Consider the following 26529-nt stretch of genomic DNA (forward strand, 5'->3'; position numbering starts at 1 on the left):
CATTAGAAAGCCTTGATCCTAAATGAATGGGGAGGATTGAACTACCTAATCCAATTTAACAAAGTAGAGCCAAAATATGCCATTCACTTGGATTGAAGCCGCAGGATTCTCCTAAGGAGTATAGTAGGATATACAAAGCAGATTCAGCATGACTTTAGACCACATGAAATGTATGAAAACATCTGTCCAACTTTGATACAGGGGTGAACTCTCTCTTTAATAGAGGTTACCATAACAGAGTCGGAACCTCTCCCTTTCTCTCTCTCTCTCTGATACTGTTCCAGAGACTAACCCTTTACTCTGATGGAGAAGCAGACTTCTGTCCTACAGGAGCTTTCAAACACACTCTAACAGGACACAATGGGCTCAGAACGATGTCATACCCATGTCATAATCATGTCATAAGGCGTATACATGACCTATGTGAGTGAGTGATGGGTTGGAGTCATCCAGGTCAGATGAAGCAGAGATGAAGAGAGGAGCAGGAGAAGAGATCTGGTGGGCAGCCAAACCAATATAAACCTTTTAGTACTCATTCCAACAGGAGTGTCTTGGCTTTAAGACACTGGATTTATGTTCTACTAACTTCAGGATACTGTAGATGCCATAGAGCCATTTTCTTTCAGATCTGTGCTTTAGATACTTGTTTGTTGTCATGTCAAATATGATATGGCATTCGGTATTAATGAGTGTTATAGAAGCAGAGGACAATACAAGAAAATAATATCTTATTAGGTCCTGTGTGGCTCAGTTAGTAGAGCATGGTGTTTGCAACGCCAGCGTTGTGGGTTCGATTCCCACGGGGGACCAGTACGAGGAAAAAATGTATGAAATATATGCATTCACTACTGTAAGTCGCTCTGGATAAGAGTGTCTGCTAAAATGTAAATATGGGCGTGACAATCATAATTGTCACGCCCTGACCATAGAGATCCTTATTATTCTCTATGTTTGGTTAGGTCAGGGTGTGACTCGGGTGGGGAAGTCTGTTTTCTGTTTCTTTGTTTTTGGGCCGAGTGTGGTTCCCAATCCGAGGCAGCTGTCTATCGTTGTCTCTGATTGGGTATCATTCTTAGGCAGCCTGTTTTCCACCTGTGTTTGTGGGAGGTTATTTTCTGTTTAGCGTCTATGCCTGACAGAACTGTTGGCTTTCGTTTTGTTGCTTTTTGTTATTCTTGTTTGAGTGTTTCTTGGAATAAAGTATCATGAACACTTACCACGCTGCGCCTTGGTCCACTTCTCCTTCTAACGAAGAGCATTACAATAATAGTCAGAGGGGTCACTAAAAGCACATCCAGATCAGTTAAACAGATTCCATAAGGGCCAGTTTCCTGGAGACAGATTAAGGATAATCCTCTCCATTGAACATGTTTTTAGTCCAGGACAAGGCTTAATCTAGGTCTGGGAAACCGTCCTATAGCCAGACAGAATGTTGACCCTGCACTGGTAGAGCAAACATACCTGTCTCTGACAGAACAAGCTGATTGGTTGATGGAGACTCACCTGAGTGATATACTCATCCTGATTGGACATCAGCAGGAAGCCGCCATCATCCAGGATGACACAGTCAACGTGCTGCAGAGAGAGAGAGAGAACATCAGTCAGTAAAGAACATTATCAACATTTCTAAATATTTTTCATAAGTAAGACAGGCCATAGTACCTTATCATTCTTCAGACAGCCACAGATTTCATCCTTGCACTGCAAACACATTAGAACACACAACACCATGTATGAAGGGTAACTTGTTGAGCAAACACATTAGAACACACAACACCATGTATGAAGGGTAACTTGTTGAGCAAACACATTAGAACACACACCATCATGTATGAAGGGTAACTTGTTGAGCAAACACATCAGAACACACACCATCATGTATGAAGGGTAACTTGTTGAGCAAACACAGAACACACACCATCATGTATGAAGGGTAACTTGTTGAGCAAACACATCAGAACACACACCATCATGTATGAAGGGTAACTTGTTGAGCAAACACATCAGAACACACACCATCATGTATGAAGGGTAACTTGTTGAGCAAACACATCAGAACACACACCATCATGTATGAAGGGTAACTTGTTGAGCAAACACATTAGAACACACACCATCATGTATGAAGGGTAACTTGTTGAGCAAACACAGAACACACACCATCATGTATGAAGGGTAACTTGTTGAGCAAACACAGAACACACACCATCATGTATGAAGGGTAACTTGTTGAGCAAACACAATATAAGTGATCGTTTCTTAACTATGGGGAAAAGTGTTTCCTTACGTTGACTTTGATGGTGGCATTCATGAAGCTGTTCATCCAGGCAGAGACGTTCAGTTTCACCCCCACCACTACAAGACATATTCAGAAACACGTTTTTATTGAATAGCCCTTCAGAAGTACCCACTGCAACAACTAAGCACCCGGCTTAGGTGCTTAGGGGATGGGGACAGTATTGTCCACTCACCAGCTGGTTTGAGGTTGACTCCATCTATGTTGAGGTCTACAGCCTTGCTCACCAGAATACCTGACTCATAGCCTGATTCCCTGCTCTCTGCAGCAGAGAGAGAGAGGGAGGGAGAGCAGAGGAAAGAGTATCAAGACATTCACATACAGTGACACTTGTTTGACAATGACAGTAATTGTGTGAGGCTTGGTAAGAATCATATTTGATGAATATAATCTTTGTTTGTTTGGTCTGATGTAACTGGACATAAATTATGTGTGGCTTGGCAGTATGAGTACATACTGCAGTATAGTATGAGTACATACTGCAGTATAGTATGAGTACATACTGCAGTATAGTATGAGTACATACTGCAGTATAGTATGAGTACATACTGCAGTATAGTATGAGTACATACTGCAGTATAGTATGAGTACATACTGCAGTATAGTATGAGTGAAAAACGGAACCTTATAGTGAAGGGAGACAAGGGTTCTTTAACTCAGAGATCTGGTCTATAGAGTACTGTAATACTACAGGGACATACACACAGGTGGAGTCAAAAGTAGCAGAGAGAGAGAGAGCTAAAGAAAGAAGTACATGAAAAATTGTGAGTGGAGAGCAGAGGAGAGAAAGGGGAGGGATAGACAGATGAGAGGAAGCAGAGAGAGTGGGGACTAGAGGGCCTCTCATCTCAGATCTCAGCCAGTAGAGCAAGCCGTTCGTCCCCAGAGAGAGGTTTGCTGACAGACCACATTGAGGAGAAGACACCCTTGGGTCCCTGTGTGTGTGTGTGTGTGTGTGTGTGTGTGTGTGTGTGTGTGTGAGCGCGCGTGCGTGTTTGGTGAGTGTGTGTTAACCCACTGTTGAAGTATGGAGCGGTGAAAATATAGATGCTGTTATCCAGAGTCCTCTTGTAGAAACTTGAGTCATATGTCTCAGCATTCTCTGTCCACTCCTCTCCAGCACTGAAACACACACCAACACATGCACACGCATACACGTACGCACATTTTTAAGACACAGATGTCTAAAAGATTTTACTCAAATACAAGGCTACACTTTGATCAAAATAACAGTCACACCCAACAAACTGGAAAAATGACATGGAATTGGCCCAGAGATAAAGAAAACGTATGGTTTTTATGAACGTATTTTTACATATTTTCTTCACATGCAATAATAACTAAATTCAAGCCAGTCATAAAAACTCAATATAAAGTTGTTTTCTAACTGGTGATCTGCAAGTTAAATTGCATGTTAGATATATAAATATAAGATACAACTTTTTACTAAGATCACCTGCCTAAATTCAGACATGAATAACAACCAATGAATAACAACCAATAACAACCTTTCCTTAGTAAATAAATCACAGAAAGATGCTTTCGAAAACCTAACATTTTAGCTACAAACTTAGTACAAACTGCTGTACTCTAACAATCAACAAGACTGATTCCCATTTGACAGCTAGATGATATACACTCTAATGATAAAGATCTTCAGACAGAGAGAAGAGACAAAGAAAGAGAAAGAAAGAGACAGAGACAGAGACAGACAGAAAGAGAGAGAGACAGACAGAAAGAGAGAGACAGAAAGAGAGACAGAGAGAGAGACAGAAAGAGAGACAGAGAGAGACAGAGAGAGAGACAGAAAGAGAGAGACAGAGAGAGAGACAGAGAGAGAGACAGAAAGAGAGACAGAAAGAGAGAGAGAGGAAAAGAAAGAGTCCATCTGTACTGAGAATGTCACCAGTGTTTGTGAACCATGTTCTAGGCTGGGCTAATGGGCTGTAGGTGATTTGGGAGAACCAACTCTCCATGAAATGTGAAATGAGCCAGCAGAGCAGGTAGGGAAGTAAAACAGTATCATATCCAAGCCAAACCATTATACACTTTAAAATAGCTTTGTGCATTAGCCAACTCCTACCAGTATTAATCCCTTGTCATGGCTTCTTACAATAGGAGTTGGCCACAGCACCTACAGTTTGGGATCGGGCTAATCTAACTAACATGAAAGGAGAAATCTGAGCATACCTTCTGGGATAGACTCTGGTGATCCCTCCATCAGTGGCTACAAACCTGGCCAGAATCCCGCCCCTGGGAACAGAAAGAACACACAGGAATCAATCACAGTTCAATTGATGAGGTAAAGAGGTAAATCGAACTCGACCAAAACAATGGAATTGCCATGGAAACTCGTGGGGGAAATGTCCGTGGGGGAAAGATCCTGAATCTCCTCATTGCCCCCCAGCAAAATTAGCCTACATTTAGGCTATTGTTAATATAGTGCATTCGGAAAGTATTCAGACCCCTTCACTTTTTCCACATTTTGTTACGTTACAGCCTTATTCTAAAATGGATTGCATTTATTTTTTTTTCTCATCAATCTACACACAATACCCCATAATGACAAAGTGAAAACAGGTTTTTAGAAAATGCTTGCAAATCTATAAAAGAAAATGAAAAATAACATTTACATAAGTATTCAGACCCTTTGCTATGAGACTCGAAATTGAGCCCAGGTGCATCCTGCTTCCATTGATCATCCTTGAGATGTTTCTACAACTTGATTGGAGTCCATATGTGTTAAATTCAATTGATTGGACATGATTTGGAAATGCACACACCTGTCTATATAAGGATCTATAGTTGACAGTGCATGTCAGTGCAAAAACCAAGCCATGAGGTTGTAGGAATTGTCCATAGAGCTCCGAGATAGGATTGTGTCGAGGCACAGATCTGGGGAAGGGTACCAAAACATGTCTGCAGCATTGAAGGTCCCCGAGAACACAGTGGCCTCCATCATTCTGAAATGGAAGAAGTTTGGAACCACCAAGACTCTTCATAGAGCTGGCCGCCCGGCCAAACTGAGCAATCGGGGGAGAAGGGCCTTGGTCTGGGAAGTGGCCAAGAACATGATGGTCACTCTGACAGAGCTCCAGAGTTACTCTGTGAGGATGGGAGAATGGAGCAAAGTACAGAGAGATCCTTGATGAAAACCTGCTCCAAAGTACTCAGGACCTCAGACTGGGGTGAAGGTTCACCGTTCCAACAGGACAACGATCCTAAGCACACAGCCATGACAACGCATTCTGACAGAGCTCTAGAGTTCCTCTGTGGAGATTGGAGAACCTTCCAGAAGGACAACCATCTCTGCAGCACTCCACCAATCAGGCCTTTATGGTAGAGTGGCCAGATGGAAGCCACTCCTCAGTAAAAGGCACATGACAGTCCGCTTCGAGTTTGCCAAAAGGCACCTAAAGGACTCTCAGACCATGAGAAACAAGATTCTCTGATCTGATGAAACCAAGATTGAACTCTTTGGCTGGAATGACAAGCGTCAGGTCTGGAGAAAAATGGCACCATCCCTAAGGTGAAGCATGGTGGTGGCAGCATCTTGCTGTGGGGATGTTGTTCAACAGAAGGGACTGGGAGACTAGTCAGACTCAAGGGAAAGATGAATGGAGCAAAGTACAGAGATCCTTGATGAAAGCCTGGTCCATAGTGCTCAGGACCTCAGACTGGGGCGAAGGTTCACCTTCCAACAGGACAATGACCCTAAGCCCACAGCCAAGACAATGCAGGAGTGGCTTCGGGACAAGTCTCTGAATGTCCTTGAGTGGCCCAGCCAGAGCCCGTACTTGAACCCAATCGAACATCTCTGGAGAGACCTGAAAATAGCTGTGCAGCGACACTCCCCATCCAACCTGACAGAGCTTGAGAGGATATGCAGAGAAGAATGGGAGAAACTCCCCAAATACAGGTGTGCCAAGCTTGTAGCGTCATACCCAAGAAGACGCGAGGCTATAATCACTGCCAAAGGTGCTTCAACAAAATACTGAGTAAATGGTCTGAATACTTTTCGAATGCACTGTATGTGTATTTCACACTATATTGAGGTAAAATTACTATGATGCTTGTATGGATGCCAACCTCAACATGTTCATGTCATCTGAACCAATCAATTGCATTACAGTTATAATTGACTGACTACCACCATTGATTTCTGTATGCTAGCTATACTAACAGGAGTTAGCATTTAGCAGTCACTTCTTCTAAACCTGAAAACGGACAACTTCTAAATGTTATGCAGCGAAAACAGCCAAATAACACTTAAGTAACCACATTGTGGGTTTGTTACAATACATACTGTAAATTATGACGGATTTGACGGATATCCACTTTGTTAAAATCAGATTTGTTGAACGTGTGCCAATCTGGTCAATGGAAGCATCGCCCCATTTACCACATCTTTAACAGAGGCTCAGGGACCATCTAGACTAATCAGAGAGGCATGAGCTAAATATTCCACTGTCTTTGAAGCCCATCTCGCTCTCCCAGGAGAAGTCACTAGTCCATCTGAACAGTGTGTGTCTTGGAAAGGCCTACAAAGAGGCCTACACATCACTGTGTCCAGAACACTAATTGTTGTATTCCCTGAGAGTCGCTTCTCTTTATGTCCTAATTCTTTGAGTTCTTTGTTCAGTAAATAGTTCCTGTTTATGTGAGCATGTGTGTGTATGGCGTGATGAATGCATGTTGAGGTAATTACTGTGGTGTCTTCAGAACACACCAAGTCTTGGCATAGCTGGTCCTGTGTCTTTCTTTAATCATATTTTATTGGTAAAACACAGACAAGATTCTCATAGCAACAGACCAAGACATTAGCATATAGCAGTACTAGCTGCCTGGTGTTTCTCCAATAAGACATCAACAAGACAGGGAATAGACTGACTGTCTATATGACTCATGTAACTGACTCATGTGTACATGTAGATGATGCCCTGATGGCGGTCAGTGTGTGTGTGTGTGTGTGTGTGTAACTCACAATGTCTGCTCCTTCCACAGTTTGACCAGATCAGCAGTCAACCCAGCGTCCAACAGCAGCCTACTGACCAGAGTCACATTACCTAGACAGGAAGACATTGTTACTGAAGTATCTTCCACAGTAAACCGCTTGGTAAACTGCAAGGATGACACATAGGAGTTTAGATGGCTTGAGCTTGCTTAGACAACACAGAGGACATTGCGATCCATTAGACAACACGGAGGACATTGTGATCCATTAGACAACACGGAGGACATTGATAGGATCTCCAGTAGCTGATACCCATTAGATGATGACACTATAGAGGTTCTGAGTCACACAGTAGCATGACAACATCAGGTTCTAGGAAGCTCAGTCGATCAGGATGATATCAGACTACACTTATCCAATGCCTACTGCATTAGATAAGGTTGATGTCATTCCTGGCCAGACCAGACTAATCAAACGCCTCTCTGGGACCTTCACAGGGCTATGGAACACCATAAAATCAAAGTGGAGGGAAACTCTCCTGACTCCACCCACTAACCCCTCCCCCTGGGTGGGTATAATAGGTAGAGGAATTCCATCTGTGTGTGTGTGTGTGTGTGTGTGCGTGCGTGCGTGCGTGTGCATGCATGGGTTGTATGAGCGCCTGCGAGTGTTAAACAGCCATGGTAACTTACATGGCTCTTCCAGTGTGTTCCTGTCTATGAACTGGTTGAAGTCCAGGAGGAACTGGGTGTTGTTGTCCTTGTCCTTCAAGCCTTTGCAATACTCCCTACAGAAATAGCAGACGCTGTATATTAGATACATTACATCTCAAATTCAACATCTGTACAACATTAAACTCCTTTTATAACTTCTACCTAATTCTACGCCATGCTCTTCAATCCCAGCATAAACTGTGGAATAACCAGATACTCCTAGTAAGTACACTTCAGGAGTAACAATGGTTGAAAATGGAGGAGGGTGGAGGAGATTCAGATGTGCTGCTGCAGCCTCTCACCTGGGGGCGATGAAGGTGTATCCCAACTCATCAAACATCTCCACCTGCAGAGTGTTCATGGCTGAAGAGAATAGAGAGACATCTTTAGGACCTTACACACTCTGCGGAGCAGGATTCATGGCCTATACAGCACACCAGACTGATCATTATGGAAATAAAGAACTGAAAGATGAATGAGTGAAACAAGACATGACAGAAGGAGAGAGAGACAATGATTATGGAGACAAATTCCCATCCATCTTTAAGCTTGGTAGTGCCACTAGTCTGTCAGCATGAGTTTTCAGGGCTGTTAGGCCAGTACACTCTGCTGACTGTCACTGTCAGGCCTTATCTAGAACACTGCTGTCTATTAACTCACTGTCAGGCCTTATCTAGAACACTGCTGTCTATTAATTCACTGACAGGCCTTATCTAGAACACTGCTGTCTATTAACTCACTGACAGGCCTTATCTAGAACACTGCTGTCTATTAACTCACTGTCAGGCCTTATCTAGAACACTGCTGTCTATTAACTCACTGACAGGCCTTATCTAGAACACTGCTGTCTATTAACTCACTGACAGGCCTTATCTAGAACACTGCTGTCTATCAACTCACTGACAGGCCTTATCTAGAACACTGCTGTCTATTAACTCACTGTCAGGCCTTATCTAGAACACTGCTGTCTATTAACTCACTGTCAGGCCTTATCTAGAACACTGCTGTCTATTAACTCACTGTCAGGCCTTATCTAGAACACTGCTGTGTATTAACTCACTGACAGGCCTTATCTAGAACACTGCTGTCTATTAACTCACTGACAGGCCTTATCTAGAACACTGCTGTCTATTAACTCACTGTCAGGCCTTATCTAGAACACTGCTGTCTATTAACTCACTGTCAGGCCTTATCTAGAACACTGCTGTCTATTAACTCACTGACAGGCCTTATCTAGAACACTGCTGTCTATTAACTCACTGACAGGCCTTATCTAGAACACTGCTGTCTATTAACTCACTGACAGGCCTTATCTAGAACACTGCTGTCTATTAATTCACTGACAGGCCTTATCTAGAACACTGCTGTCTATTAACTCACTGTCAGGCCTTATCTAGAACACTGCTGTCTATTAACTCACTGTCAGGCCTTATCTAGAACACTGCTGTCTATTAACTCACTGTCAGGCCTTATCTAGAACACTGCTGTCTATTAACTCACTGTCAGGCCTTATCTAGAACACTGCTGTCTATTGACAGAGTTCTGCTTCATCTCAGCCACAGACTGGTTAGAGTGATGACAGGTCAATGTGTGTCACACACACACAGACACACACACACACACACACACACACACACACACACACACACACACACACACACACACACACACACACACACACACAGTTGAAGTCAGAAGTTTACATACACCTTAGCCAAATACATTTAAACTCAGTTTTTCACAATTCCTGACATTTAATCCTAGTATAAATTCCCTGTCTTAGGTCAGTTAGGATCACCACTTTATTTTAATAATGTGAAATGTCAGAATAATAGTAGAGAGAATGATTTATTTCAGCTTTTATTTCTTTCATCACATTCCCAGTGGGTCAGAAGTTTACATACACTCAATTAGTATTTGGTAGCATTGCCTTTAAATTGTTTAACTTGGGTCAAACGTGTCGGGTAGCCTTCCACATGCTTCCCACAATAAGTTGGGTGAATTTTGGCCCATTCCTCCTAACAGAGCTGGTGTAACTGAGTCAGGTTTGTAGGATCCTTGATCGCACACACTTTTTTAAACAATTGTTGGAAAAATGACTTGTGTCATGCACAAATTTGATGTCCTAACCGACTTGCCAAAACTATAGTTTGTTAACAAGAAATTAGTGGAGTGGTTGAAAAACAAGTTTTAATGACTCCAACCTAAGTGAATGTAAACTTCCGACTTCAACTGTATATGAGGTGCCGGATAGACAGGGAGAAAAGGTGTGGAGTGAAACTGAAGTGATGGAACAAGCAGACAAGGGGAAGAGGAATACTTGCCCTTCTGCCCTGTAGTGACCCCAGATAGAGAGAGAGGGAGGGAGCGGGAGAGAAAGAGAGAGGGGAGGGGGGAGAAGGAGGGAGATAGAGAGAGAGAGAGGGAGGGAGCGGGAAAGAAAGAGAGAGGGAAGGGGGGAGAAGGAGGGAGATAGAGAGAGAGAGGGAGGGAGCGGGAGAGAAAGAGAGAGGGGAGGGGGGAGAAGGAGGGAGATAGAGAGAGAGAGGGAGGGAGCGGGAGAGAAAGAGAGAGGGGAGGGGAGAGAAGGAGGGAGATAGAGAGAGAGAGGGAGGGAGCGGGAGAGAAAGAGAGAGGGGAGGGGGGAGAAGGAGGGAGATAGAGAGAGAGAGGGAGGGAGCGGGAGAGAAAGAGAGAGAGGGAGGGGGGAGAAGGAGGGAGATAGAGAGAGAGAGGGAGGGAGCGGGAAAGAAAGAGAGAGGGGAGGGGGGAGAAGGAGGGAGATAGAGAGAGAGAGGGAGGGAGCGGGAGAGAAAGAGAGAGGGGAGGGGGGAGAAGGAGGGAGATAGAGAGAGAGAGAGGGAGGGAGCGGGAGAGAAAGAGAGAGGGGAGGGGGGAGAAGGAGGGAGATAGAGAGAGAGAGGGAGGGAGCGGGAGAGAAAGAGAGAGGGAGGGGGGAGAAGGAGGGAGATAGAGAGAGAGAGGGAGGGAGCGGGAGAGAAAGAGAGAGGGGAGGGGGGAGAAGGAGGGAGATAGAGAGAGAGAGGGAGGGAGCGGGAAAGAAAGAGAGAGGGGAGGGGGGAGAAGGAGGGAGATAGAGAGAGAGAGGGAGGGAGCGGGAGAGAAAGAGAGAGGGGAGGGGGAGAAGGAGGGAGATAGAGAGAGAGAGGGAGGGAGCGGGAGAGAAAGAGAGAGGGGAGGGGGGAGAAGGAGGGAGATAGAGAGAGAGAGGGAGGGAGCGGGAAAGAAAGAGAGAGGGGAGGGGGGAGAAGGAGGGAGATAGAGAGAGAGAGGGAGGGAGCGGGAGAGAAAGAGAGAGGGGAGGGGGGAGAAGGAGGGAGATAGAGAGAGAGAGGGAGGGAGCGGGAGAGAAAGAGAGAGGGGAGGGGAGAGAAGGAGGGAGATAGAGAGAGAGAGGGAGGGAGCGGGAGAGAAAGAGAGAGGGGAGGGGGAGAAGGAGGGAGATAGAGAGAGAGAGGGAGGGAGCGGGAGAGAAAGAGAGAGGGGAGGGGGAGAAGGAGGGAGATAGAGAGAGAGAGGGAGGGAGCGGGAGAGAAAGAGAGAGGGGAGGGGGAGAAGGAGGGAGATAGAGAGAGAGAGGGAGGGAGCGGGAAAGAAAGAGAGAGGGGAGGGGGGAGAAGGAGGGAGATAGAGAGAGAGAGGGAGGGAGCGGGAGAGAAAGAGAGAGGGGAGGGGGGAGAAGGAGGGAGATAGAGAGAGAGAGGGAGGGAGCGGGAGAGAAAGAGAGAGGGGAGGGGGGAGAAGGAGGGAGATAGAGAGAGAGAGGGAGGGAGCGGGAGAGAAAGAGAGAGGGGAGGGGGGAGAAGGAGGGAGATAGAGAGAGAGAGGGAGGGAGCGGGAGAGAAAGAGAGAGGGGAGGGGGGAGAAGGAGGGAGATAGAGAGAGAGAGGGAGGGAGCGGGAGAGAAAGAGAGAGGGGAGGGGGGAGAAGGAGGGAGATAGAGAGAGAGAGGGAGGGAGCGGGAGAGAAAGAGAGAGGGGAGGGGGAGAAGGAGGGAGATAGAGAGAGAGAGGGAGGGAGCGGGAGAGAAAGAGAGAGGGGAGGGGGAGAAGGAGGGAGATAGAGAGAGAGAGGGAGGGAGCGGGAGAGAAAGAGAGAGGGGAGGGGGGAGAAGGAGGGAGATAGAGAGAGAGAGGGAGGGAGCGGGAGAGAAAGAGAGAGGGGAGGGGGAGAAGGAGGGAGATAGAGAGAGAGAGGGAGGGAGCGGGAGAGAAAGAGAGAGGGGAGGGGGGAGAAGGAGGGAGATAGAGAGAGAGACGGAGGGAGCGGGAGAGAAAGAGAGAGGGGAGGGGGGAGAAGGAGGGAGATAGAGAGAGAGACGGAGGGAGCGGGAGAGAAAGAGAGAGGGGAGGGGGGAGAAGGAGGGAGATAGAGAGAAATAGAGAAAACAGAAACTTTGGGATGTCTTATCAAATTCATATTACAGCAATATAAGAAGTCTTAAAAAGAAGGGAAATCTGATCTAAAACAACCACACTATCCAAACTGAGAGGTGCTACCATGCAGAGACATGCAATAAAGTACAGTATGTTCACAGAGATATCCACAGTTACTCCAGCACAGTATCTGTCTCTTCTATTATTCCATGTGACAGGCTTTGGCTTTGGATTTCACTATGTTCTTTCCAATAGAGTTCCTACACTCATAAAGACATCAATGTCCATCAATCAATCCCTTAAAAGAAGACATCACAAGAAAAACGCCATTAAATTGATACAGTCATGCCAGCAGTCTGTGGAACCGTTTACTGATGGTTCAGTATGAAAAGGTTCATGACTATCTGGTGCATAATCAAATAATTTCAATAGCATGTAAAACATGACAGGCAGATTGTAGGACATCTCATGTAAGGACTGGGAAGGGTAGGAATCACATGGACCTCAGCTGTTCTCTCGTTTACTCTCTGTCAATACAGATTTGTCATTCCTTTTCCCTTCTTTCCTTCCATCTTGTTTACCTCCTTTTGTTTTGCTCTGTCACTGTGTAGAATTAATATACTTCATCATGCTAATACAGATACATGATCATGCAGAGACTGGATGACAGATAAGGAACAGTGAGTTATACACCAGGAAATAGACTACTTGCCCCATGGAGCTGTACGGATCCCATGAAGGGGCAGATAGAGGGAGGACATGAGGGGAACATTAAAGTCAAGAGAGTGGGACAGTTTGTAGAGGTGGATTTATCTTGTACATCAGAAGTACAGTACAGGAACCATGTAATAAAGCCTCTATGAGTAGTGATAAACCAGGTCTGGGTAGAGAAAGAGGTGCAAACAGGCAGGCTGTGTAAGGTAACATGCCTCCTCTGCCCTCAGATTCAAAGAAAGGGAACAGAGGAACAAGAGATGGAAAAGAAGAAGAGAAAGAACAAGGAGAGGGAGTGGAGTGCATCAGAGCTGATGGAGGGAGGGAGGGAGGGAGGGAGGGAGGGAGGGAGGGAGGGAGGGAGGGAGGGAGGGAGGGAGGGAGGGAGGGAGGGAGGGAGGGAGGGAGGGAGGGAGGGAAGAAAAGAGAAGAAGTATGTGATCTGGGAGAGGGTGATGGAGAGGGAGAGTAGGGTGAAGAACTTTGGCAAAACTCACTGATTTGAGAGAGCAAAGTTGTTGTGGTGTGTTTCTTTTGTGGCTGCATGCCTGTGTGTGTGTGTGTGTGTGTGTGTGTGTGTGTGTGTGTGTGTGTGTGTGTGTGTGTGTGTGTGTGTGTGTGTGTGTGTGTGTGTGTTCTCACCCATGGCCTGTCTGATGGTGTCTCCCAGTTTGGCCTGTATGTAGTGTTCACTGTAGGTAGGCAGGACCAGGGCCAAGCTGAGGAAATAAAGGTCTTGTCATTATACAGGACCCTGTCCTTTCTCTGTTGACACACTGAAGGCGATGCTTGGAAAAACATGTTCCATCCACAAGGTGACAGGACACTGAACATCTGCATTTAAACACATTTCAGTAGTTAAGAAAAGGGTTTTACTGTGATAGAGAGGGACAGAGAGTGCCCCCTACTGGCCAGACCTTATCACATTCATGAAGTAGAGATGTGAGACCACTGTGATGTTATAGCAACCTATCCAATCCTTTCAGATCACTACACGTTTCCAGGAGATATGGCTAGGGGTTAAAGGTTGTTTCTGTACTGGGTCAACATCTTTCAGGCCTCCCTCCTACCTGTAGTCTGTTCCATTGACCTGAGCCCAGGTGTACGTCCTTTCTCCTCTGTCGATGTATCTCTGTCAGCGAACACACAGAGGTGTTAAAACAGTCATAATCCTAAATCGTAAACTACACGTAACTTACTTCAACCTAAATCATGCACTGATGTCACTAGGAGACGTGTAAGTGAGAATTAGTACTATTATGTGTCTTTCATTTGTGCTGATCTCACCTCATCCTGAGTTTTAACTAGAGTCTCTATGGTCTCTTCACCTGGGTTGCCATCTATCATCATTCTCCTGATCTACACACAGAGAGAGAGAGAGATAATGCATGCATGGTTTTGTGTGTGTGAAAGATAAAATGAATATAAAAATATATCTTCTTCAACTGTACCACGTGTCAAAAGTGTGAATGGTTACAGGGTCTGATCTCACTGCCATTCTCTCTCTAAAACACAGTGCACATCTGTACACCAGCGAGAGAGAAAGAGAGGAATAACAACAAGGAGATCGGTAGCACATCTATATGCTGAACCTCCCTCTTGGAGTGTCTATGTATATGATAGAAGCAGGATGAAAGGAGAGGGAGAGACAGACAGAGTGGGATATCCACTGCTTCTGTAAACATGTCCTCTCATTTACAGCTAGTCACTGTATAAATCACACTCAATTAACTTTAGCAGGAGACAGGACACAACTAACACCTGTGTGTGTGTGTTTACCTGGACTTTGATGTCGTTCTCCAGTTCAGCATCGAGGAAGTCCAGAGTGACAGGCTCCTGGAATTTAGGGTTCTGAAGAGAGGAGGGTGTTTAGTCTGGTGGATGAGTTACCACGCACACACACACACACACACACACACACACACACACACACACACACACACACACACACACACACACACACACACACACACACACACACACACACACACACACACACACACTTGTATATTCAATAGCATGACTTGTTTGATATCGGTCCCCCTGAAGCATGTTGAGTTGTTACAGTGAGTTGTAATGAAACACAGTTTCAGGGATCACCAACTAGATTCAGCCGCGGGGTGATTTTTCTGGAGCGGATGGTCGGGGGGGAGGAACATAATTACTAATAATTTGTAGACTGCAAATTGACCTCAAGAAGCCCAAACAGATATGTTTGACTCAAACATATACATTTCAGACATTGCTTACATTTGTATATGATCACGTCTCTCTATTTTGCGTGGGAATACATGGGAACAGATTTCCTTAATAAAAATCACTTGGAGCTCATTTCCTGGTGTATTTACAGTCTTTAATATCCAACAATGAAAATGTAAAAAATAAAAACTTGCTCAGAAAACTTGGGAGGCCAAATAAAATCAGCGCCGGCAGTCGGGAAACCCTGTAGACTGTGTAATGTTTCAGTCATGGGTTCTTAGCATGGCTTCAGGCCATAGAGTAAAACTCTGCTCCTTACCCTATCGTATTATTGTGTTCTACAGTATATACTGTACATTCAGACAAAGAGCCTAGTTTATACAGCTGAGAACTGACCGGAATACTCCAGCTTGTGTGTGTGTGTGTGTGTGTGTGTGTGTGTGTGTGTGTGTGTGTGTGTGTGTGTGTGTGTGTGTGCGCGCGTGTGTGTGTGTATGTTTGATACAGCCTAACTGTAGACTGTGTTAATGTCAGTAGTTAAACCCTCAGTGCGTATCAGGGACTTTCTAATGTTGTAAAGTAGCAGCAGTAATCCAGAACTACTCTGTTAAAGCACCAGTAAATGGATGGAGGCTGATACTCTGTCTCCTAGCAACGCTGCTCTACCTTTAGACTGTATACACGGTTTACAAGGTTCATATGGATTTAGTTTCTGCAAAAGCTACATAAACACACTGTGATGATGATGATTAAATGATCCTTACATTGGACGAAGAGAGAAAAGAAAGACGGAACAGTGGAGAAAAAGGAGGATGATGACGAGGATCTCAGCATGAAAAAAATACAATTAAATAAATAGTTAGAGGCCATAAGATGATACAGAAAATATAAGCACATTAAATAAATAGTTAGAGGCCATAAGATGATACAGAAATATAAGCACATTAAATAAATAGTTAGAGGCCATAAGATGATACAGAAAATATAAGCACATTAAATAAACAGTCAAATGAAGGAGAGAGAATGTAACTATAATGTATAGAGAAAGAAAGAAAGAAAGAAAGAAAGAAAGAAAGAAAGAAAGAAAGAAAGAAAGAAAGAAAGAAAGAAAGAAAGAAAGAAAGAAAGAAAGAAAGAAAGAAAGAAAGAAGTCGCAAAGTGAGTGGGTGGGGGAGAGAGATCAAAATCCAACTCCAAATGTAGCGAAGGATTTGTGTGATGAATATGAAATGGGCTTTCTATTCAACCACAAATCACACGCAGACTGAAACACAAGAACAAGAGAGAAAAGAGAGAATGTGTTCAAGAGTCCAAGGTCACCCTCCATATTCACACACCCCTCTGTTTCTCTGATCACACATGCACATGCAAACAGATCATACACAGTAAGATTGACCATGCCCTTTCACAGTAATGTACCGGAGGGATTATGGACATGATTTATAAAGCAAGTGTATGATTTGAATATAAATAGGAATTCATGACAATAGTGCACAGATGGATTCATAAAGTTTCATGAATTGATCCATCAAGTCCCAGTGAGAAAGACAAACCAGTAGCAGTACTAGGAAGGGACCTGCTGTAACCTGGCCATGTCATCATGTGTTAATTCAGTCTCTCTCCCTCTCCCTCTCTCTCTCTCCCTCTCTCTCCCTCTCTCTCCTTCTAGGACCTACCTTTCTCCCTCCCTCCCTCACTCACTCACTCTAGGACCTACCCTTCTCCCTCTCACCCTCCCTCTAGGACCTACCCTTCTCCCTCTCACATTCCCTCTAGGACCTACCTTTCTCCCTCCCTCCCTCCCTCCCTCACTCCCTCACTCACTCACTCTAGGACCTACCCTTCTCCCTCCCTCCCTCACTCACTCTAGGTCCTACCCTTCTCCCTCCATCTCCCTCACTCACTCTAGGACCTACCCTTCTTTCCATCTCCCTCTCTCTCTCCCTCTAGGATCTACCCTTCTCCCTCTCTCCCTCCCTCTAGGACCTACCCTTCTCCCTCTCTCCCTCCCTCTAGGACCTACTCTTCTCTCCATCTACCTCTCTCCCTCACTCTAGGACCTACCCTTCTCCCTCTAGGACCTACTCTTCTCTCCATCTCCCTCTAGGACCTACTCTTCTCTCCATCTCCCTCTCTCCCTCCCTCTAGGACCTACTCTTCTCTCCATCTCCCTCTCTCACACACACGCGCATACACCCAAACTTCTAGACAATGACCCAACATAATGACAACATGACAGAAGGCTTAGAGGAAAGAAACAGTTTAACAGAACATGTAAACGAGTCAAATAAACAGTGTGAAACATTTAGCTAATTATGTGACCGTCTACTTAACTAATAACTAGTCCCTATTACTTTCTATTCCACCCACTGAGTATGGCTGCTCTAAGACTACAACAGCAGCAGGAAAACATTGACCACGCTACTGTTCATCTGAAGTGCGTTTACTGATTGGAATGATTCAAAATTCAAAAGGCTCTCTCACATCTGAGCCATCTTTGTTGCAGGCGCATTGTAACAATAGAATTGATGAAGGAAAAGAGAAACCTGCACACTGCTCTGGCTAGTATCACTATTTATTATTAAGCTTTACGTATCGGCCTCAAGGCCTTCGTCAGAGCTTTACGTAACGGCCTCAAGGCCTTCGTCAGAGCTTTACGTATCAGCCTCAAGGCCTTCGTCAGAGCTTTACGTAACGGGCTCAAGGCCTTCGTCAGAGCTTTACGTAACGGCCTCAAGGCCTTTGTCAGAGCTTTACGTATCGGCCTCAAGGCCTTCGTCAGAGCTTTACGTATCAGCCTCAAGGCCTTCGTCAGATCTTTACGTAACGGCATCAAGGCCTTCGTCAGAGCTTTACGTATCGGCCTCAAGGCCTTCGTCAGAGCTTTACGTATCAGCCTCAAGGCCTTCGTCAGAGCTTTACGTATCGGCCTCAAGGCCTTCGTCAGAGCTTTACGCAACGGCATCAAGGCCTTCGTCAGAGCTTTACGTATCGGCCTCAAGGCCTTCGTCAGAGCTTTACGTATCAGACTCAAGGCCTTCGTCAGAGCTTTACATAACGGCCTCAAGGCCTTCGTCAGAGCTTTATGTATCAGCCTCAAGGCCTTCGTCAGAGCTTTACGTATCGGCCTCAAGGCCTTCGTCAGAGCTTTACGTATCAGGCTCAAGGCCTTCGTCAGAGCTTTACGTATCAGCCTCAAGGACTTCGTCAGAGCTTTACGTATCGGCCTCAAGGCCTTCGTCAGAGCTTTACGTATCGGCCTCAAGGCCTTCGTCAGAGCTTTACGTATCGGCCTCAAGGCCTTCGTCAGAGCTTTACGTATCAGCCTCAAGGCCTTCGTCAGAGCTTTACGTAACGGCCTCAAGGCCTTCGTCAGAGCTTTACGTATCAGCCTCAAGGCCTTCGTCAGAGCTTTACGTATCAGCCTCAAGGCCTTCGTCAGAGCTTTACGTATCAGCCTCAAGGCCTTCGTCAGAGCTTTACGTATCGGCCTCAAGGCCTTCGTCAGAGCTTTACGTATCGGCATCAAGGCCTTCGTCAGAGCTTTTGTGAGTGCTTGTAATTTGCACCCTTAAGTAGACATTGCTCCACCCACATCCATTTAGTGCATAGAATGGGGTTGGAATAAAGGAAAATAAAAATGTGTTACCAGACATAACAATGTACATTTTATAAATATTCAAATAAAGAATGTACATAAAACTTATTAAACACTGATTGGAATGATTGAAAATTACGCTTTGGTTCGTTCAACCTATTCTATTCAATTGATCTGAAATCTAATGGCAATGTAGTGGTGGCAGCCTATCAGAAGAGTTGGAGGCGTGGCTTATTGGGCTGTGGCTTTCAGGTTGTTATTTTTGCCTACCTGTGGAAGTGAACGTCATTACAGTAAATGTGGTCTGTTGTATTCCTTATTCAAACTTAAACTTGCCAGTGTCTGTAATGATACTTGCATAAGTGCATGCAATACTAAAGAGCCTGACAAGTGTTATAGGTTAAAACCTGTTGGGGCTAGGGGCAGTATTTGCACGACTGGATAAAAAACGTACCCAATTTAAACTGGTTACTACTCTTGCCCAGAAATGAGAATATGCATATAATTAGTATATTTGGATAGAAAACACTCTAACGTTTCTAAAACTGTTTGAATGGTGTCTGTGAGTATAACAGAACTCATATGGCAGGCCAAAACCTGAGAAGATTCCATACAGGAAGTGCCCTGTCTGACAATTTGTTATCCTTCTGTTGCATCTCTATCGAAAATACAGCATCTCTGCTGTAACGTGACATTTTCTAAGGCTTCCATTGGCTCTCAGAAGGCGCCAGAAAGTGGAATGAGATGTCTGCAGTCTCTGGGCGAAGTACAGCAGCTCTGTTTGTTACTGGTCAGGCTGGGGACAGTGACACTGGAGATGCGCGTTCATGAGAATCCTCAATTTTTTTTCTTTCAGCCTTTGAATGAATACAACGTCGCCCGGTTGGAATATTATCGCTATTTCACGAGAAAAATCGCATAAAAATGGATTTTAAACAGCGTTTGACATGCTTGCAAGTACGGTAATGGAATATATATATTTTTTTTTTCACGAAATGCGCTCGCGCGTCACCCTTCGGATACTGACCTGAACGCATCGAACAAAACAGAGGTATTTGAATATAACTATGGAATATTTGGAACCAAAACAACATTTGTTGTTGAAGTAGAAGTCCTGAGAGTGCATTCTGATGAAGAACAGCAAAGGTAATCCAATTTTTCTTATTGTAAATCTGACTTTGGTGAGGGCCAAACTTGGTGGGTGTCAAATTAGCTAGCCGTGATGGCCGGGCTATGTACTCAGATTATTGAAAAATGTGCTTTCGCTGAAAAGCTATTAGAAAATCTGACACCGCGATTGCATAAAGGAGTTCTGTATCTATAATTCTTAAAATAATTGTTATGTATTTTGTGAACATTAATCGTGAGTAATTTAGTAAATTCACCAGAAGTTTGCGGTGGGTATGCTAGTTCTGAACATCACATGCAAATGTAAAAAGCTGGTTTTTGATATAAATATGAACTTGATTGAACAAAACATGCATGTATTGTATAACAATGTCCTAGGAGTGTCATCTGATGAAGATCATCAAAGGTTAGTGCTGCATTTAGCTGTGGTTTTGGTTTTTGTGACATATATGCTTGCTTTGAAAATGGCTGTGTGATTATTTTTGGCAGGGTACTCTCCTGAGATAATCTAATGTTTTGCTTTCGCTGTAAAGCCTTTTTGAAATCGAACAATGTGGTTAGATCAACGAGAGTCTTGTCTTTAAAATGGTGTAAAATAGTCATATGTTTGAGAAATTGAAGTTATAGCATTTATGAGGTATTTGTATTTCGCGCCACTCGATTCCACTGGCTGTTGACTAGGTGGGATGTAAGCGTCCCACCTTGCCCAGGGAGGTTAAGGTATCCAATGCTTGGTTACGATATTGTTGTTACTTAATATGAAAGTCTTGGGTAAAGAATATGTTCAGAAACATAACTTCATGTAATTGAACCAACACAATGATATATAAATAATTAATTTAATTGCGTGTAACCCATAGGTAATTCTATATTAAAAAGTGAACTTGGAACAAGATGAACACATGGGATGTATTTACATGAAATATTAGTTTGTATTTGTTGAGTGCTGAAAGAAATAGGTTGCAACTTAAAATATAGGATTGGTAAAAATCAAATAAAACAGTTGACATTGAATCATATATTTGGTTTCAACAAATTTAGTATTTTTTAACTGAGAAAACATAACTAATTTACTTGTAACCAGTTGAAGTAACTTTCTTAGGTTGACCCAAGGAGTCATATTTTAGTGTACCATCACTTTAGCAGAGTTTACTGGACACACACACTCCACTCAATGATCTAACGGTTAAAGATCAGCCCTAAGGGTTACTAGTCTACATCTATAATATGTTCTACTATAGTACATTTACTATCTATCTATCCTACTCTCTCTCACCTCGTGGAGCGTGATGGCATACGGCTTATTGAGTCTTGTCTTGCGGTTACGGATCCTTTTCTAACAGATACATAATGAGAGAGATGCAGGTAGCATTTCAGTGGGAGACAACATCTCCATTTGATCATATTCATTCATTGGCCAGGAACTATTATCTAAATAGAATACATGTTAACACATAGAGTATGTGGCCAGGCAGGACTCAAACCATGACCGTTGCAACCTTCAACAAAGGGTTGTGTCTGTAGCATATTTCAGCATGGTTAAAATCACATTAGTCAGAACAAGGCCTTCTGATGGCATTCATCTCTGATCCCCTCTCTGTAACAGATGTGAAGACTATTTCAAACCCTGACTGACACACTCACACACATGGTTCCTCCTTAGGAAACCTATTCAACGCTGTACGAGACCTCCAGTCACTTTGAAACAGTTCCCTTTGAAAGAGGCTGCACGCCTTTACACACACACATGGACACCCCTGTTTCAAAGTGACTGGAGCAATGCTGTGCATTGCTTAGGTCAAGTGCCAGTGCACGTGTGTGTATGAATAGATTGAACACAACAAGCCCCAACAGAGACCCTGGGGGCCAGGGCAACACATGGCCCTCTGCAGCCTGTCAAGACCTGGCCAGGGGGTGTTGAGGAGGAGGTCGGTAGAGGAGGAGAGGAAAGAGGGGAGGAATAGAAAAGGTACTGTAGGGAGGAGCAGTGGGTTGTGTTTCTCTAAAGGTGGCTCAGGAGCATTATGGTGGCCTGTTGTTAGACATCCTGCTACGATCATGTGTGGGTTCATATGAACATGAATAACATCCATAGCACCGCAGAATGAGTTGGGATTGTAAGATATGTGGTAACAGAATAGAAGAGGTAGGGGTAGTACATACCTTAGGTTGGAGGTTGGGGTGTAGCAGTACATATCCATTGGGGTCGATGGCAAAATAATATCCATTAGGTCCAATCTGAGGAGTGGAGGAACAGAAGGTTGGAGGAGACAGTTGAACATATTTTGTATACTACAGGGAACATGGATCTGTATTCACTACATCCCTGTTCTGGGTTATTACAGTATCGATCATAAACATGATTGAGTTGATATGATAGAGGGCAGGGCTGTCAAAGTAAGTCTGTTATTTTCAGGCAAAAAAGTATACGAGCACGTGTTGTTTATGACGCCGTTGACACCAATTGTGAAATAACGCCACAATCCGTCAATTATTTTTTCGGAGTAGGTTAGATTTGTGCGTCTTCTCGCATGCAAAAATAAGCTGTAGACCAATATAAATTGTTATCTGGGAAACTGCATCTGACAGGTCTGTGGGTTCATAGTGTGAATTAATAAATTAATCCATTTCTCTCTGCCTGTTTTTTTTCGTTTGCAACGCATCTGTGCAGCAATCAGACATTTAACCAATGTGATTACATCACACCAGAGCAAAACACGTCGCTCTCGCCATTGAAATGTCCCGTGTTCATTGCCAATGATGTATCGCAGGGGGGCCCACGACCCCATTTTGATATGAAAATGTTTTCGCAACCCCAAAACGGATATAATCAACGGCCAATGTTTACTTTTTTAATTGAGGCTATGACAGTCTATTACAAATCAGTCTGACAGTACAGTACTTTTGACACTACAATCTGAAGGAAGTATGGTTTAAAGTGACTGAACTGCATAAGAAAGGTATTAGAAAGTTCAGAAGATCATCAGACAATACTTTTGTATGATCTTCTGTGTAGAAAAGAACAGCATCATTAACCACGTTTCCATCCACAGATTTATGCGAGGAAATACAACACCTATCACGAAAATGTAAACAGGAAGTTTCGGTACAATTTTATAAATGCCGACAGATCATTTGTTCATTCAACATCATGAGATCTTTTTGTGTCAGTATAATTAATTATGCCAGAAATGGCGGTGGAAACACCTTTATGCGCAAATATAGATATAACCATCATATCGAAGTAAACTTGGAGTCACGCGATGATGGTGTGTGGTCCTCCCACCACGACTCTGGACACCATGCAGTTTATTCGGCTACAGATAAAATAAGTTATGATGAACTTGACAGGGTGGTGAAAGTGCACAGTGATCTTGATGCTCGGTAGAGCTGAAAATGCGATGGAAACACATTGAACTTTAGATTTCTATTTGGTGCATGAAAACATATGTGGAAAAAGTACATTTTGTGTGCACTACATCATCACACACTGATTTTTATCTGCAACAAGTCCGTTTGGTAGAAACCCCACTGGAAATGGCATTCCTTATGCAGATTTTAGAATATTGGTATGAAAATTGGTCACCAGTTGGATGGGACCCTAGCTAGTGATGTTCTTCTTCATCCAGTCTGATTTTGTGCCTGGTCTCGTCAACTATGTTCTAACGAGTCCTGCCCAGCTTGTAGAAGGAAACAGAAACCATACTGTCTCAGAGTTATCTTTCAGAGATGGGGTCATAATATTTTGTAGATTAAACGGTTCAATAGAAAGAGATACATTATGTAGGTAGAAAACAGAAACGGTTCCGTTTATTACAACTCCATCTAGGGGCTACTGGAGGTTACCGATGTAACCCCGGCTCTATGAACCAAGCGAACCAGGTGACCCCACATGGGGTCACGAGCTCTAGTTTGGGAAACGCTGATGTAGCCTATTTTATAGCCATTCAGCAACGAAGAGGATCGATCGATGCTTCTCTCCTCTAATAGGCCTAGGCTTATTAGTTAAAAAAAATTGCTCAAAATAAGTTTCAAACTATATTGCTGGTTGTTTAAGAGCTATGAGGGGGAAGAGATAGGCCAGTGGAGTTGCCAGCAGAGATTTGTGAATTGCTCAAGAAGGAAACAGTGACGTAAACAGAGAGTTGTGTAAGTTAAAAGTTAATATAGCTATATATTATAGGCCTGCTAAAGTGAATCTTGGCGGCCACCTGTGCAACCCTAAAAGGATGAGACAAAAAACTCTCCGCCTTATCATTAAGTGGTTGCACAAATTTAGATAAAGGACTCAAATTAAAATACATAACCTCCCACTGCTTCATTAAAATTAATCAATGGCTGATCATTAGGCTTTAGACAGGTTGCGTGCATGCGCTTCTATTTTCCAATGGTTGTCAATTACATCTTCATATAGCCTATATCACAGCTGCCTATATCTCCCCCTTAAAACGTTCCTTGTCAATTTATAAGATAAGCTACATTGACTTTGCATTATCCTACAATGGAGGCTCGTTTTTGATATCCTACAGAAAGGATTTGCAGCTAAGGCAAGTTTTTTAATACGTTTTTTGTGAAAGAAGAAATGTGATTTGCTTATGTGTCTGAGTGAGATACGCTGCAGGTGGCTTTGATTGATGGGTTCTTTTAGGTAGGTGTGTGTGCGCGTATAAGTCCGTCACGTCCATTCAGAAAGTTTCCTAAAATAGGCCAAGCCTGTCTGGAGGGAAAAGCGCATCAGACTTGTTGTGAATGGTTTAGTGTGTCTAAATCCGAATCTGTATTTTTTCGGAATTCGGACAAAAGATCAAAATGCAGTTAGTGTTAAGGCCTTTTCTCACCGAGACTGAAGTAGGAGAGTAAGGAGTGTTCTGGTGTGTTAGTGTGTGTGTCACTCACAGTGAAGCGCGGTGTGAGCTTCTTGATGTCATCTAGTGACACGTCAATCCCCATCACCCCTAGGATCAACTGGTTCTGAATCTGAGAGGGAAAGATGCAGGGAGGTCAACATTTTCATTTCAAATTGAACACTAAGAGTCGTGTTGACTTAGAGGCTATGGGTGTTTAATGTTGGGATGGGATTATTTTCAGAAAGAATTGGTGTGTGTGTGCCTGCATGCGTGTGTGGATTACCTCTAAACCCGATTCATCTTTATACTTGGTCTTGTTGAAGACAGGTAGGGTTCCTGTGATGACCAGACCTAGCTCCTAACATACACAGAAAAAGAAAGCTAAATGTAAGTCATCGTTATTGGGTTTCAGAAACCTCCAGCGTGGAGGTAGATTTTGGTGAGGTGCATTGTGGGATAGAAGTGATGTGATACCAGAGCGTCAAGGTAGACATTAGTCCACTGGACCTGCTTGGCCAGCTGGTCAGCTAGAACCATGGGTCTGCCCAGGACATCCAGGTACTCCTACAATACACAAATACACTCTTTTGAATCAATTTAGTCATTTAGCACCCGCTCTTATCCAGAGCGACTTACAGGAGCAAATGGGGTTAAATGCCTTGCTCAAGGGCACATCGACAGATTCTTCACCTAGTCAGCTTTCGGTTACTGGCCCAACACTCTTAACCGCTATGCTACCTGCCGCCGAATACACACGTTTCAGACAAAGTCAACCACATACACGTCGGAATAAATTAAACACACACGCAAACACAAGTTCATGCAGAATGCTTATTATCACCTGAGTGTTGATGCGTATGGCTCCAATAGAAGGAATCTCATAGAAGTATCCTGGGAGAAACAGACAATGGACTAAGATCAGGACATTAGCTATCTACATAAGCAGACCCAACATGGAAACTCTAATGATACACAGTACTACCTGTGCTTAATATTTAGCACAAACAACAACAACAAGGTATCCTACCTTTATTAGCGCAGGCCATCCACTGGACTGGACCTTTATCATAGTTGTGTTGACCCACTGAGAAGGTGAAGATACGCACCTAGAACACAGAGCCGTGTGAATCTGTTAAAGACACATCCACATTGAACTGTAAGGTGTGTGATAGAAGTTAACAACTATAGTTAGGTACTGTGTCTGAGAGGTTATTATGGGCCATAGAATATCAACTCTAACTATTGGGTAGGACTACTGTTACAGTGTAGACAGGAGTTGGTTTGTGAAGGGCTGAGGATGGAGTTACCATGCTCTCTCTACCTCCCATCCTCACAGTCTCCTTTCATGTGCTGAGCAGAAACAGCAGCTTTGGCAGAGTTATCATCACACACTTCATATCTGCTAGAGGGGATGGCTGACAGTAACTGAGACTGATCTGTGTGTGTGTGTGTGTGTGTGTGTGTGTGTGTGTGTGTGTGTGTGTGTGTGTGTGTGAGTGAGTGAGTGTAGTGATTATCTGGCCTCCACCTGTATAAACCATAGGATCAGCACACAGAATACTTCCTCAATATCCGACCAAGCCATCACTCTGTTTCCCTTCATCATTCAGACCTGCTTTTCATATTTACTACTATGGGTCGCCGACTAGGCGGATTATACATTGTAGTGTGTGTTGAAACTGT

The 26529-nt window shown here is 43.9% G+C and overlaps 1 protein-coding gene across 4 annotated transcripts in view; it reads right to left on the reverse strand.

Annotated features, from left to right (window-relative positions):
- Nucleotides 1-26529, reverse strand: part of LOC106561208 (voltage-dependent calcium channel subunit alpha-2/delta-1) — a 109031-nt gene that overhangs the window by 10336 nt on the left and 72166 nt on the right. For 2 of the 4 annotated variants that reach the window (XM_045698743.1, XM_045698744.1), the window contains exons 13-32: nt 25874-25952; nt 25688-25737; nt 25321-25410; nt 25130-25204; nt 24896-24976; nt 22163-22237; nt 21276-21335; nt 14854-14910; nt 14362-14433; nt 14145-14206; nt 13717-13793; nt 8266-8326; nt 7943-8037; nt 7281-7362; nt 4487-4549; nt 3315-3418; nt 2472-2558; nt 2288-2355; nt 1663-1701; nt 1504-1575 (exon numbers count right to left, since the gene is read on the reverse strand). In XM_045698743.1, the coding sequence (XP_045554699.1) occupies nt 1504-1575; nt 1663-1701; nt 2288-2355; nt 2472-2558; nt 3315-3418; nt 4487-4549; nt 7281-7362; nt 7943-8037; nt 8266-8326; nt 13717-13793; nt 14145-14206; nt 14362-14433; nt 14854-14910; nt 21276-21335; nt 22163-22237; nt 24896-24976; nt 25130-25204; nt 25321-25410; nt 25688-25737; nt 25874-25952 (1449 nt within the window). Of the gene's footprint in view, nt 1-1503; nt 1576-1662; nt 1702-2287; nt 2356-2471; nt 2559-3314; nt 3419-4486; nt 4550-7280; nt 7363-7942; nt 8038-8265; nt 8327-13716; nt 13794-14144; nt 14207-14361; nt 14434-14853; nt 14926-21275; nt 21336-22162; nt 22238-24895; nt 24977-25129; nt 25205-25320; nt 25411-25687; nt 25738-25873; nt 25953-26529 lie in introns of all 4 variants that reach the window. The other 2 variants (XM_045698746.1, XM_045698747.1) reach the window with 1 other exon arrangement.

This window comes from Salmo salar, chromosome ssa17 (genome assembly GCF_905237065.1).
Source record: "Salmo salar chromosome ssa17, Ssal_v3.1, whole genome shotgun sequence".
NCBI classification, from domain to species: domain Eukaryota; kingdom Metazoa; phylum Chordata; class Actinopteri; order Salmoniformes; family Salmonidae; genus Salmo; species Salmo salar.